We start from the raw sequence: 14425 nt of genomic DNA on the forward strand, positions 1-14425 counted from the left end.
TGCTGACTTTCCTGGTAGGCCCCGCAAAAGCCGCCAGTTACACTAGGTCACTTACAGGTGAGTTTCTCTCATTTGTGGGCAGGAGATGCCAGCCTAACTCCCAAAGAACCCCATCTGAAGAACCTCGCTCTCCTTGTGCACATGCCCGTCTTGGGTAATGTCCTGGGGTCACTAAGTAGTGCCTAGAAACCACACTAGTAAAACACTGCATGTTTCCCTGAGTGGCTGAGGATAAATGAAGCCAGATTTCTCTCCTGCCATCAGGACTTACGTCAGGCTGAAAATCTGGCTCAGTATCTGGGTAAAACCACCGCAGGAGCCTAGGCATTGTGAAGTATCTAATACCCTCTTTGTGCTGAGAGGTTCAGAAACATGGGGTGCAGTAGAAACAGCAAGCACCCCAGAGATGCAGCAGGAAGGACAGGCAGATGGAAGGATGGCCTATCCTTCCAGACACTGGCTCTGAAGGGTCAGAACAAGAAGCTGTGGGCTCCCCATGAAGCAGCTGCTGACAGGATCCAGCCTTGATTGCCATGGCTAAGGTCAAGCTCCAAGCCCAGACTCCTTTGCCCAGGCTTCTGCAGAGGAGTCTGCCAGGAGTGTCGCTCACCCCTAGGGAAGGAAGGCAAGATATGGTGTCTTCAGAGAACCATAGAATTAGCTTGGCAAGTTAACCAACTGCGCTGTCACCCTGTAAGCCTGAGCAGGGAAGCTCAATCCATGCATATGAACAAACCCACCGAAGCTGGACGCCAGGGAGCCCCAAAGGGGGCTGGGATCCTGGGCTCTGAGTTCTCTCACTCGCACAAGTGGGCTACAGCTGAGGGAACTGCTTGCCCCAGAGCTTGGCCTAATTCTCTCCAAATACTGCAAAACTTGGGGTTTGGGAGACTTGAAACATCTCCTGGAGTCCTCTGACCATAAGGAAGGATGCACATCTGAAACTGTCTTGGGCAGCAGACCTAGCACTCTGTTGCTGCTCTTGTAAGAATGGTGGGTGATTCCACTCACTAAGACAACAGGAAACCTCACCCAGGGCAGAGATTGCATCACCCACCTTCCAAGGACCCTCCCCAGACTAGTGCTACCATAGAAGCCAGCAGTGCTTGGCGGAAACTGCCTTCATTCCAGTCCATACAGAGCCTGTGAATGACAACCTGAGGTGTGTGCCTTTGTCTCTGGCGGCCTTCTTGTCGGGCAGAAGCACCCACTACGGCACACTGCTAAGAGTCCACAACAAGGCCTCCTGCAGCAGCTCTACACTTGGGCTGAGTGTTGATCACGTGTATCTCTACTGCACAGCCAAGGAATTAAGACTCAGATAAACCAAGGCCTCTGACATTACACTTCCTGGTCTCACACTAGTAGAATATATTGTGGAGAACCCTCTCCTGTAAAAGGCCCCCAGAAACCCTGAGCATTCACAGGCTACCTTTCCCACCCCAGGTCATGACCTAGAACCTACTTTGCATCCTCATGCCCCAGGACCATCACAAAGGCTCACTAGGGTTCTCTTCTGCAAATTCCTTCAAGCCTAGTAACTACCAACTCCTCGAGAAGCTGCCTGAACCTGCAGCTGATGCAGGTCACCCCACTGGACAACCACTGTGTGTTGGGTGATGAATTCTGTGCCCCCACTCCCTGCAGGGATGGAAGACAAGCCTCTACTGTAGAGAAATCTGTACCACCCCTTCATCTCTTCCACTAAAGGGGCTCCCTCCCTCCCTCGAGGGTCCTCTCTTAGCCTGCTCCTGCTTCCCACTGCCCACTTGGCAATGTCTGTCCGGGAAAAGGGTTGGGGAGGATTTGTGATGAACTCTGACAGACTTGCTATATCACTTCTTCAGAAACAATTAGTGATCATTTCTGATGACATCTTTAGGAATGTCAAACACCGATTACTTTTCTGAGTAGAAAAGAGACAGACACATTGTTGAAGTTTACAGAATACAAGGGTGGCGTTCCTGTGAAGCAGAGATAACCAAGGCCAAGGATGCTGTGTTTCCATATTTCTGTCTCTATTTACCTCATAACCCATTTCATTTCTCCTTTAAAAATCTCTTTTTAAAAATGACTTTAGCCCTAAGGGTGATATTTCTGTTTTCATCTTAGAGCCTTTCAATCTAAGTGCAAAAGTGGCCACTGGTCAAGCCCCGAGACTGCCTGGTCTCTAGGGTCTGAGGGTGGCTAGAACCTGGCCTGGTCCTTGCCTCCAGCCTTACTCTGCAGGCCCCTGAGCGCTGCTGGGCTATGCGGGGACCTCTCCTCAGAGAAGTGGCACATACAGTGAGGCTCTCCTCCTATTTCGTCCCTGCAGGTCAGGGCTGTCTGATAAATCACAGAAGACTGGGCACACCCTTACTCTACTCTCTGCTCTGGCGTCTCTCTGCTGTTTACATTGGTGTCTGGCTCTTTTCCATCCTGGCTTAGATAGAGCTCACAACCAGGGCTTGGAGGGCTATGGGTCAGGGGCTAGCCAGTTAAAGACTATAGTTTCTGGACTCTGCTGCACACTAGCTATGCCCCACCCCTCTTCATACCTTCATTCCTTTGCATTCATTCATTCTGCAAGCTCATCCCACATCTTCTGCCTTTGCTCTAGCATGCAATATACCTTACAGTATCTGTGAGGATCTGGTAGGGAGGCTCTTTCTGGCAGATGCTGGCCTCTGGGACCAGCCAGTGGAGGAGACCTAGAATCTACTCCTCTATGAAGAGGAGGAGCATGTGGTCTGGAGGAGACCTGGGAGTGCACAGAGGACCCAGTGGGGCTGAGCATTGGCTGCCTGAAGGTTAGGATGAAGGGGGCTCAGGAAGTGACAAGATGGTGACTGAGCTGTGAAGAGACAAAGTGGTGCTCTTCTGTGTGCCCAGTCTACAGAAAAGCCCAGACTGCTCACACTCCTTTGGGGAGCAGACTCTCTTTGAAGCAGGCACAAGAACAAACACAAAATGGGAGCAGACTTGTAGCTGGACCCTGGGTAAGGGTCAGCTAGCTTCTAGCTCCTCTGGCCTGCCTGGGACTGGGTTCTGATGAGTTGCAATCACAGACCCACTGATATCTCCTCAGTCAAGAAACAGGAGGCCAAGATCCCCTGTGTGCAGAGCAGATGAAAGGCTGCTGGGAGCGGGGCTGTTCAAGGGCTGGGCATATGCACAGAAGAGCCAGAAGGAGGCCAGTACTTGAGAGCATCTGCTACAGACATTCAGTGAGCTAGATTGTACAAAATACTGCTACCTGCAATGGTCATGACAGCATACGACATCATTTCCGCTGTGCAAGGAATACCCCCTGGCCACCCTTTCCTGCTGGCTCCACTCGATGTGAGCACTGACGGGGCCACAGAGCTTGCCTGCATGGCTCCAGTGCAGGCAGCAGTGCTAACTAAGCAGCTACTGAGTGACTGATGAGTGACAAAGGATGGATGAGTGAAAGGACAAACAACGGAGGGAACACACAGGTGTGCCACTGTGGGTCTCAGCACTGTGCCTGAGCATGCCGCTGGAGTGGCCAGGGGAGGTGCTGGGTTGCCTGTGGCCTTCTTTTACAGGGTGGCCCCAGGAATCCCCACCTGGACCAAGAGTTTTGGAGTCTGTCCCTTGGGCCTGTGGGGTTCTGCTTTCATAGCTATGGGGGAGCACCAAGGCTGCAGGCAGTCTACACACAGCAGTGGCCGGACAAAGCCTGTGCACAGGGGACACTCAGGCTGGGCCACTGAGTCTGTCTTGTGGAATTATCTGGATAGGATGACTTCTTCTGGGACTTTCCAACACAGGGATTGAAACTTTAGCTTCAAAAAAGGAGCATGCACACGCATAGGTGCATGTGTGTATGCTCTCTGTGGTGTAATGCACACCGCATACATATGAATGCAGACACCCACATACAGGAGGATATAAATTAATAAGGATGTGTCTGCCTGTGTGCATGCATAAGTGTGAGATTTGTGTTTAGTGTATGCACACAGAGGTGTGACAGTGAAATTATGCATATGTAACTGTGTGTAAGCATTGTGTATATACATGTAAATGTGTGAATATGTGTGTGACTGTGCATATGTATGTGTGAGAGTCTGCACTGTGTCCATATGTACACATAAGACTGTAATGATAGCCATGTCTATAGATAAGACTGTATAATTGTGCACATGTACACATAAGACTATGTAACTTTGTGCATGTATACTTGTGAGAGTGCACAGATGTACACAGTCCCCTAGGCACTGGTGGAGGAACCATCCTGAAGGACAATGGAAACCTGCACCTTGGGGACCTTTTTCATCACTAGATTTCCCTGTGCGTCCTCAGACCTCTAGTCACCAAGGTGACCTTAGCACCTGCCAGTGCCAAGTCTTCCTGGATTCCTGATGGTGGCCCAGGAAATATAGGGACATGGGACAGACACTGCAGGTGAGTTCCTGATGGGAGCCTGATGGGAGCGTGGGTACTGGGGACAGATGGGCTGATGGGAGTCACAACTGTGCATGGCAGTAGGGTTCAAAACTATCCGAGGCCTGAGGCTCCACTGGTGCAATACTCTCAGACATCACTAGATGGAGCCATATGCCCATCTCAAGATTTCCAACATGCCTCAGGCTTAGAGGTCCAGGACTCACTGCAGGCCTACCAGGCTCCCAGGTCTCCTCTGGCTGGCCAGTGCTCTGAGTGTCAGCTGACAAAAGAAGGGAGGGAGCAGGTGGAGAGTACTTTCTAAGCCTGTGTATACATCCACAAATGCACGAGTGTATAATTGAATTATGAATGTGTCTGCCTGTGTGCATGTGTAAGTGTGAGATGAGTGTGAAGTATGTGCACACAGAGGTGTGACATGTACTTATGCCTATGTAACACATGGGTGGGGTGGGACCCCTGACTCCAGCTCCCTGGGCCCTGAGAGGCCTTGCTGAGGCCACACTCACCTTTCCAGCCCTGCAGACACTTCTTCACTAAACTCTGAGCTCTCACTACTGCCTGGAAAAGGAACACAGATCAGTGAACACGGCAGCCTCGAAGAGAGGGGCCTGTTTTCCTGGGCTCCCAGTCACTGGGCCCTGATCCCCAAGCTCACAGCATTCTGACCCTGTGGGTCACAAATGGACTTGAGTTTCTGTTGTTCTGTCTGTCTCTTCTCTTGGGAAGGTTCAAAGAACATTCAGTCCCACCATTCTCAAGAGCACTCTCCACCACCCTTCCCACTACCTACCCTCTGGCTTGTTAGACCAGGGTCCTCACATCTGTCTGCACTGATGCCTGCCTGCTGCCCTAGGGCCTCTCCTGAGGGCATAGGCATGGTGAGCACTTCTGGCTCCAGGGACAAGTAGATGGATCTGCCTGTATAGGAGATGCAGGGAGGCTGCAAGGGAAGGTCAGTGCAGTCCCCTGCCCATAGTCAGGCCTAAGTGGGGATCCTTTGCCTTCCTATTCTCTTCCAGACCCACATTCTGGAGGGCTTGAGTGGGACACCCCGGCTCATGAGGCCTGGTGTTAAGTGAGCAGCACACGGCTTCCCTCCTGGCATGTGCATCTGTGGGCCTGGCCTCAGTATTGTCTTAGACTTTGTAGGCTCTAGAGCTCAGGGCTCTGCCAGAAAGATCTCTAAGACTGAGCAGTGGCAAAGGGTAAAGGAGAAGCCAGGCCTGAGTTGAACCCTATTCCCTGCTGTATGGGTTGGGGGGGGGGGGTGTGCAGCCTAGCATAGCCTCCACCAGGGCACACATTCTGCCACTTTCTCAGAGCTTTCAGCTCAGGCAGAAAGTGTCTTGAGTTCCCTGACTTGATGAGCCAGAGCCAAACAATCTTGTGATCTCCCCTGGATGCTGGACAGCACAGCACCTGACTCACTATTGAGAACGCAGCCCAGACTCAGGCACAGCTCAGAGTTTCCTGGATGTCAAACAACTTCTCTGAGCTCAACTTATAGAGTCTCATAAGAGCCCAGGTCCCATCCTATACTCTAAGATGAGGTCCATGAGTGGAACCTACCAGGCTGAGGGATCAGTACCCAAGAGCACAGTGAAGGCTCTGGAAGAAGCTCAGTTACCTTTCCCTAGCTCAGGAGCCTGAACCACTTCTTTTAAGCCACACCTATGAGCTGAAAATGCAATGTCCACATTTCCTATGCTTTTGCCTATGTCAAAACAGGATGCCCTCTTCTGAAGATGTGAGGCAGATATGAGACTTGTCACAAAATTTCTAGGAGGCAGCTGCCCTGTGCTAAAATTTTTCCTGACTCCCAGGACTGGCCTAACTTCACAGGCACATATGGCATGATATGCCCCCTGGGGTTCCTGCTGCCTGCTTCTCCAAGCTCCTGACCCACTGGCCCACTATCTTCACTAGATCAAACCACAGCCCACTGCCACTGCTAGGAGGACTCTGCTATGTAAAGCAGGCAAACACACAGGGACAGTGGAAGGCAAGGACCATCAAGAGAGCATTGGGCTGGCAACAGCAATCATAGGATAGTGTCACCTGTCACACATGACCTGAGCTCTCTGAATGCAGTTCCATGCTAGCCTCACCCCTAATATTAGCATTTCTCTGCTGGCAACAGTGGCCCTGCCTCTATAACTCCATGGAGCAGGCTCTCTTCCTGCCACTGTCCAGTAGGGTAATGCCATTCCTGAAGCTCACATCTCATCTTCCCTTCTGCCTCCTCTGGGTAAAGCTAAGCATACAGCAGGAAGTAGTGGACCCACCCACCTACTGCTCCAAGCAAGGCTTTGGACTCCTCCTGGGACATAAATGGCACCAAGGTAGCAACTGGCCTGGGGGTTGAGGCAGACTCAGGTCTAGCTTCCTTCTTCAACCTGCCTGTCCCTTTGGGGACCACCAGAAGGAGAAAGCCAACCCAGGGCTCTTCCCGCAGCAGAAGACTCTTGCAGGGAGCCATTCTTTAAGGGTGAGGGGCCGCTGGGCACAGTACAGTGACACAGAGACAGACATGAAGCACAAACTGGGCCTGCTGCCCCTGCCTGTGTGCACAGGCCAGAGACGCTTACCTAGGGAGAGTCCGTTGGTGATGGCGGTGGAAGAGGTGTGGGTGAGGCCCCTGCGGGGGCTGCGGGACTCTAGGACACTGTCATCCAGCAGGTGCCTGGCCTTCTCCGATGGGAATGTCGCACTCTTACTTTCAACTACACTCAACTGACACATCAGACTGGAAAACGGAGAGGAAGAGAGAAGCAGCTCCTTATGCTGGGAGCACAGTGGCGTGCTGGCCCCGAAGCCAGAGCCAGGGACTCACTGCTGGAGACACCTCTGCCCAGAGTCCACTAGTGGACTAGGCTCAGCCCCTTCTTAGGGTGTGACCTTGGGCAAGTCGTATCCTTTTTCTGAGCCTCAACTTCTCCCTCTGCTAATGGAGACTAATGCTGCTTGCCCTGCCTGTGTCCTAGGATGACAGTGAGTGAGATGAGGCCAAGGTGACAGGCCGGTAGGCCATCCTGAGGAGCATCAGAGCTTTGTGACGATGCCTGCTAGACCTACAGTGAGCATGGCAGCAGCTGCTCAGAGCTTTGCATGGTTCAGTGAGATGGTAACCATGGGTATGTGGCAATGTCTGGAGAAGAGGAGGCACGGGAGACCCAAAGCAGTTAGTCCTGCTCTGGCCTCTGAGCTCCATGAGGACCAGCCAAGAGTCATGGCATTTGTGCCTTAGTGCTAGGATGCAAGTGGAAGGCAGGATGGAAGGAAAGGAGGGAGGGAGGGAGAGAGATACAAAGGGTGCCCCTTATTTGGGAACCGGTGACCAATGCACAGGGGATACCGGCATGGCTTCCCCAGCAATGCTGAGGACCTATATGTGCCCCAGCTGAGGGCTCCAGAGGGCCAGTGAACCAGCAGGTACTCTTGAGACACCCACTGCTGCCCTGAGGAGAGTCTCTGGTGTCCCTAAATGAGCGGTTGATCGAGCTTAGGCACACTTCTTCACTAGCTACTGAGCCCAGGTCCCTGCTGGTGGCACATAGACTACAGCCTGTCACCCCTCTGCATTCCCAAGCTCACATCAGCCTTAGGAGAGTGTTTGCCAAGAACATCAAGAGCTTCCAAATGAAGATGGGGAAGGACCCAACCTTCCTTCACCCCAGAAGAGAGTATCTCAGTCACCCACTTGTTGCCCAGGCTGTGGCTCTTCCTGTGTCTGGGGACTGGTGGTGTGGGGAGGCTGCCGGCCACAGATGCATCTGGACAGGTGGGCCTCCGGCGGAACCTGGCTGAGGTGGAGCCAGCAGAGGGGCCTATGAAAAGAGCAGAGAGAGAAAGAGAGAGAGAGAGAGAGAGAGAGTTGGCAGGAGTCATGGGGCTGAGAGTAGGGCAGAGGCTCAGGGAACTGGGCTCCAGGCTTGTAGTATGCACCTTTCTCCAGTTGTTATGTGTAAGACACATGAAGCCTACAGCAGCTTCCCACCCATCAGATACTAACCCTTCCCTCCCAATATCATCAACTCCCAGAGTGAAGACCTGAGAGGCCCAGGTCCAGTAGCTGGGCAGCTCTGCCAGGCATTCAGCTGATGACCCGTCCATAAGAACAGAGCCAGAAACATAACCTTAAAGCAAAGGTCCTTCCTGGACTCTGCAAGGCCTTGAGTTGGGTCAGCTGGAACTGCACCTATGCCTCTGTCCACACTCTTGTCCCTGGCCAGAACTTGCATGCTGGCATTGGCTGTTCTGAGGTTCTGCCTCTCCATCACAGGATATAACAGATCTGCCCTGAAGAGTGGGCTGTCCTCAGAGGCTGTGCCTGTGTGGTCACAGGCGATCTGGGTACCAATGCCCAGGCTCTCAGTTGGTCCTGCAGTGCCCTGAGGAGGATCCTTTGGCCTACATTCTGGGACACAGGATGTCTTTGCTCCTGAGGAAACAGCTGGTGCAGCTACTGCACAGAGAAAGAGAGGAATGAGTAGCACTCAGCTTTGTTTTGCTTTTGCCCTAAGAGAAAATTCCAGAGGGTGGAGCCCTTGTTTATCAGCAACTATAGGAGGGTGATGGTCCCAATGCCTGAGTCACTGTGCTCCCACCCTGCCCCTGCAGGAGGCCTGGAGTAGAAGCCCAGAGGCCCTGGTGTTGAAGCAGAAGTGACCATGGTGATAATCAGGACAGGCAACTGCACAACTGGCACAGTAGTTTAATGCTTTGGGGCTGTACTTCGAGTCTGGAGGTATGACTCTTAGTTGCCCCATTAGATGGAGGAGAAGGCAAGCTTATAGATCTGCTACACACTGGAGGGAGGATCTGAACCCAAGTGTGCAACAGGCCTGTAGGTTGTGGAGGAATGCCAGGGGTTCAGAGTACAAGTGCTGGGCAGATGTCCTTGAGAAAGGAAAGAGAGGTCAGCACAGCATCCACTATGTATTGTCTGTGAGCAGCACTCACAACATTCATGCCCCAGCCTGCAGACTCCAGCAGACGCAGCCACATGGCTGCTGTAAGCTGCTGCCTCCCTTGGCCACTCTGAGGATACTCACTTCCACTCTCTGTAGCTCTTGCCTTCCAGTTCTGCTCATGCTTTGAGTTATCACAACCTTTCAGAGTTGCTTTGGCTGCTTCCACCCAACTCTGGATTCTCTCTCCAAGGCTAGGCCCGGATGCACCCCTTCCCTTTCTGCTTTGGAGCCCTGGGAGGCATGCCTGGCCTCAAATGCCCCTGGACTGGCTGGAAAGAGTGGGCGGGGGCCCCCAGCGGAAGAGTTGTGGCCTCTTGGGCTTATGTCAGGGCTGCTGCTGCTCTCTGGGTTCAAGGTCTCAGCCCTCTCCTCCCCCACATTCTCCTACCATTGTTGACCAACAGCCTAGGTCTGACGAGGAAACAGAAGAATTTCCATTCGGCTGGGACCCAGATGAGGGGCCTCTGCCAGTAAGTGACACCCTCTGCTACCCGAAAGGCCTCATGTTCCTGCCCCTCCAAACCTGGGGTGGCGCCCAAGTGGCAGTGCCAGGACACGTGCCTTCTGAGCTGGGTGGCCAGCATGCTTGTTGGTCAGGTCTTCAGGCACTGTAGGGGTGGTGATGAGCTGGGGCTCTGGTCTACACAGCGGAGTCGATATGGCGTAGACAGCTGGAAAAACTGACTGTGTGGCTTGACTATCTCAAAGGATTGCACTATTTTTCCTCAGCATAAGTTTTCCATGAATAATCTTTAAAGCTCCTTAAGTGGCTGTTTCTTCAGCAGTTTTATGGGACCATATGAGAACTGACAGTTTCTGTAGGCAGCCAGATATGCTGAAAAAAATCTGGTTTTCATTACAAGAAACCAACATACTGCCCAACAGACCACTCATTGATTGCAACAGGAAAACAAAACAAAACAAACGCCCTTCTACTAACTGCCTTGGAGTGGCCATGATCCCAGACAGTGTGTGGTGACAGAATGGGACTCTGGTCCTGGAGTCAGGAAAGCCTGAGCTCTCATCTGTGTGTCTATGCTTACAGGTTGAATGGCTTTGGGAGGTCACCTCTAAGCCCTGGATCTACATGAGGGATAAACCCGGTCTTTGTTGCTTCTCTATAAAGAGTTAAACATACACTGTCTCTCTTTTTGCCACAAATGTTTAGGAAGCCCAGACCTTGGGGCTGCCCCTGGACCCAATACTGGAGCTATGTGCAGATAGGAAAATTCATGATGCTCTACCTGCATGGGAGTAACAGTCAACAGTCAAGAGGGGAGAGAGAGACAACCAGGGAGCTTCACCCAGCAAGAACACACATTCTCATGCGAGGATAGTCATGATCAATATGGCCAAAGCACCACTTCCACCAACAGCATGACAGGATCAAAAATGCAGATAATGACACCTTTTAATGTTGACTTAGCATCTACTCTCTGCCAGAACTAATGGTACACACTTTGTCTACTTGACATTATGGATGTCTCACAATATTACAGAGCTTTTGGGAACATAGAGAAGCTATCAGGCAAGACTTCTGGAAGGTTCAACATTCTGGCCTGGTACAAGAGCCTGGCATGGGCAATGACACAGGTAAAAAGAAGTGTGTGCAAAGGCTCAGAGGAAAGACAGCAGAGCCCCAGCAGAGACTCGATCCCACAAGGTAAGGTCTGATGATGTGCTCAGACTTCCACCTTAGGAAGTTCCTCTGGCCGGAGGAGTCATTGTAAGTAGGCATGACTAGTAGGCATGACTGGAAGCTGTAGGTTTTGAGGGAGAGGTATGTACAAGAAGTGTCTGGGGGTTGGCCAGGCAGGGAAGGAACTGAGAGTATCCCTCTGTGTAGAATGGTGTGCACCTGGGGCACAGACCTGGGGGCACATGGAGAAGTCCAGTGTGGGAGCTGACATCTGGAGGCCACTGGGCAGACGGGCACGGGAGCAAGGAGCGCCTACACCATGGGCAGAGGAACTTCTTCTCAAGGATTTCTGGCCAGGCTCTGCTCTGGGCTAGTATTGTCCCGCTCCAGCTGGCCTTTCCAAATCTTACACATTGGAAAGTAATGGGAGGCAGCTGTGGCAGAGGGAAAGTAGCAACTTGAAGTCACAAAACTTGGGTTCCAGTCCCACTCCTAGCCCCAGCTGGACAGGGGCTCATGCCATCTCCTCCTTGCTATGCTTTTCCCAGGCACTGTGACTGTGCCATCTGGATCTCTAGCCAGTGCAACTGAGCCTCGAGAGGCCAGGGTGGGCTGTCACCCAACTCAAAGGGTTCCGTGTCCTCTGCTTCCCACCTGCTCCTGTGGAGAGCCCTCCTTTGAGGTCCAGAACTCAGCCCTTTTGGATCTGGCAGAGCCTTGCAGCTCACAGGCCATCCAGCCCCTCTACAGTCTTTGTGTGGAAACTTTCCTCTAGCCAGGTCTCTGGCGGGGCCTGGGAGCCACTCATTTCTATGTTCACATACATTCTGCTTTTCATACATGTAGCTCTCATGGGTCTCACTGGGAGCCAAGGTCTGTCTCTGTACAGAAGGTCCAGCTCATTTCCTTTTGAGAAACACCACCTGTCATCTCTGGGCTGAAGGGCACTGTGCTCTCCTTGCAGTCTCACAGGACACAGAGGGGACTTGGAATGCTCGGAGGCTGTTGCCACTCAAGGTGCTCGGGGCTCTGCAGAGCTATGGAGCTGGATGGATCAGGCAGGAGTCCTGTCCACCTGCTTCTAGACTTTGAGCTCTCTCAGAGGACCCCATTCTGAGAACGAGAAAGGTTTGCAGAGGAAGGGCATGAGCAGGAAGGAGGCCCCACCTCTTGCCCAGGCTCTCTTTACATCAAGCACTTCAATGGTGCAACCACATAGACCACAATGGCCTTGAAAAATGTCTCCATACTAGGGCCAGGGCACTGTGAGTTAGTGTCTCACTCAGCCCTGAGGATGTAAGGGTGACAGCAAGCTAGGATGGCAGTGGCCACAGGATGGTAAGTTGTACTCTCACATGTGCTAGAATGAGGGTTATCCTGGCCTCCTGTGGACAAGATGGCTCCAGTAAGAAGACCTTATACAGCATGGAGAGTTTGAGTGGATCTTAGCAGGAAGCTGCTGGTGGGAAGGTGGCTCTGAGGGGGCTTCAGAGGTCCAGGAGTATATTTGTACACTCTAGGGCAGTTACAGTGGGGCTGTCATTAGCAAGATGAGGGAGCTGGAGAACTGTCCATTGAGGGAGAAGGCTGTGCTGCTGCTCTGTTGCCACAGATGGCCATGCCTGAAGCAGCCCAGCTGGTTGAGGCAAAGGAACGCCACACAAGGTAAAGTTTGGGGTTCTGATTCCTACGACTCAAGGTATCTGTAGGAAACTGGATGTAGTGACATATCTGCATGCCCAGCATGCAGGGAAGACAGGAGGAGGAACAGGAGTTCAAGGCCATTCTGGGCTACACAGGCACCCCCACACACACACAGACACTCAGACAGGCGCACACACACACTCATATGCATACAAAGACACACACATGGAGACACAGACATACAAACATACACACGACAGACAGATACACATATGGAGACATAGACACACACAGGCACACACACAGACATACACATAAACACACACACATGTACACACCCATACACACACACACACACACACAGACAGGCACACATATGCATACAAAGACACACACATGGAGACACAGACACACACACACACACACACACCACTACCTACAGGAAAGGCAGAGACATGCAGGTCTAGTCTACCATCCACGGCAGGTCCTAAGGCCCTAAACAAGTAGACGGGATGACGGGAACAGAGTTTGCACTTATTATACCCTTCATGCTCAATATGTTAGACAGAAGTGACAAACCGACCTGTTCTGATCCCCAACCCATCAGTTGGCTCTGCCATTCTGTGATGTGTGAGCCTGGGTGAGTACTCCAGTATCTTGGCCTACAGAATGGGAGTGGGATAAGAGTGGAAAAGGCCACCCATCTGCTGGGAGGCCCAGGGGACTTGCCAGGCAGGACCTGGGTACACTCTAGTGAACATGTGGGCAGACTTGGAAAGGTGCTTGGTCTAGGTCAGCTACCGTGGAGATGGCAGACAGGGCTTTCCTTATGTAAGCTGTCCAGAGTGCTCCACAAAGTCTTTGGCTGCTCCAGGGAATGGCAGGGCCTGAACCAGCTTCAGAGGAAGGCTGAGGTGAGGCTGCCTGGCTTTGTAGGCTGGTTCATGGAGAAGTTACTTCACAGTTTTCAAGCTGCTCCCCCCACTGTCTGCTCTGGGGACAGTCAGCTGCCAAGCAAGAGCCTGCTGTACTCTGGGGAAGCCAAGGCCACTTTAAGAGGCTGCAGCTGTGTCCTGCTGCTGCTGCTATCCCAAAACAGGTGCCACCGGTCATGTGAATAACAACCCTTCAAGTGACTCCAGTCTCAGCCCTGCCTACCCTGAGGCTGACACACAGAGTGTATGTGTGACATTAAGTGCTATTTTCTGCCCTAAGTTCTGAGGTGGCACTGGAGCTGGGACTAGATGTGGGTCCTTGGGTTCCCACCTGGAGCTCAGGTGGCAGACTCATACTGGATCTTATTTAGCATCACCAGAACCTGCCTGAGACGGCCAGGAACTAACATTCCCAAGAGTCACTGTGCCGACAGCAGCTTCTCTGGCTTAGCAGTTTCTGGAGCTCCGGCCAAAGGCCTGTGATATGAGCTGGTCTGAAGACTTGCTGTGCCAACAGCTCAGAGATGCTGCAGTCTGGCAGCAGTGCTCTTGCCACCAGGTGTAGTAAACATGGAGACAGAAAGGTGTGCAGGACATCAGCCTTAAAGTTGAGAGGGCAGAGGCAGAGGCCAGGGCTGGGAATTTCCTGGTCTAAAGCCTGGCCCTGGAGAGGAAACCCATCCCCAGGAGAAGCCATGGGGGATGCCTGCAAGGTCTAGAACTGACTTGATGAGCTCTAAAACATACACAAACATCACTTGCCCTCTGGGGACTGGGGTGGGCAACATGAACATTACATGTGATTTTATTTTTCTCTCCAG

The 14425-nt window shown here is 52.3% G+C and overlaps 1 protein-coding gene across 12 annotated transcripts in view; it reads right to left on the bottom strand.

Moving 5' to 3' along the window:
• Window positions 1–14425, bottom strand: part of Ralgps1 (Ral GEF with PH domain and SH3 binding motif 1) — a 244145-nt gene that overhangs the window by 16159 nt on the left and 213561 nt on the right. For 8 of the 12 annotated variants that reach the window (XM_031369895.1, XM_031369900.1, XM_031369899.1 and 5 more), the window contains 3 exons: window positions 8114–8240; window positions 7002–7159; window positions 4920–4971 (listed from right to left, as the gene is read on the bottom strand). In XM_031369895.1, the coding sequence (XP_031225755.1) occupies window positions 4920–4971; window positions 7002–7159; window positions 8114–8240 (337 nt within the window). The remainder of the gene's footprint in view (window positions 1–4919; window positions 4972–7001; window positions 7160–8113; window positions 8241–14425) is intronic. The other 4 variants (XM_031369902.1, XM_031369903.1, XM_031369904.1 and 1 more) reach the window with 2 other exon arrangements.

The sequence above is a fragment of the Mastomys coucha genome, unplaced genomic scaffold (genome assembly GCF_008632895.1).
Source record: "Mastomys coucha isolate ucsf_1 unplaced genomic scaffold, UCSF_Mcou_1 pScaffold15, whole genome shotgun sequence".
In the NCBI taxonomy this organism is placed as follows: domain Eukaryota; kingdom Metazoa; phylum Chordata; class Mammalia; order Rodentia; family Muridae; genus Mastomys; species Mastomys coucha.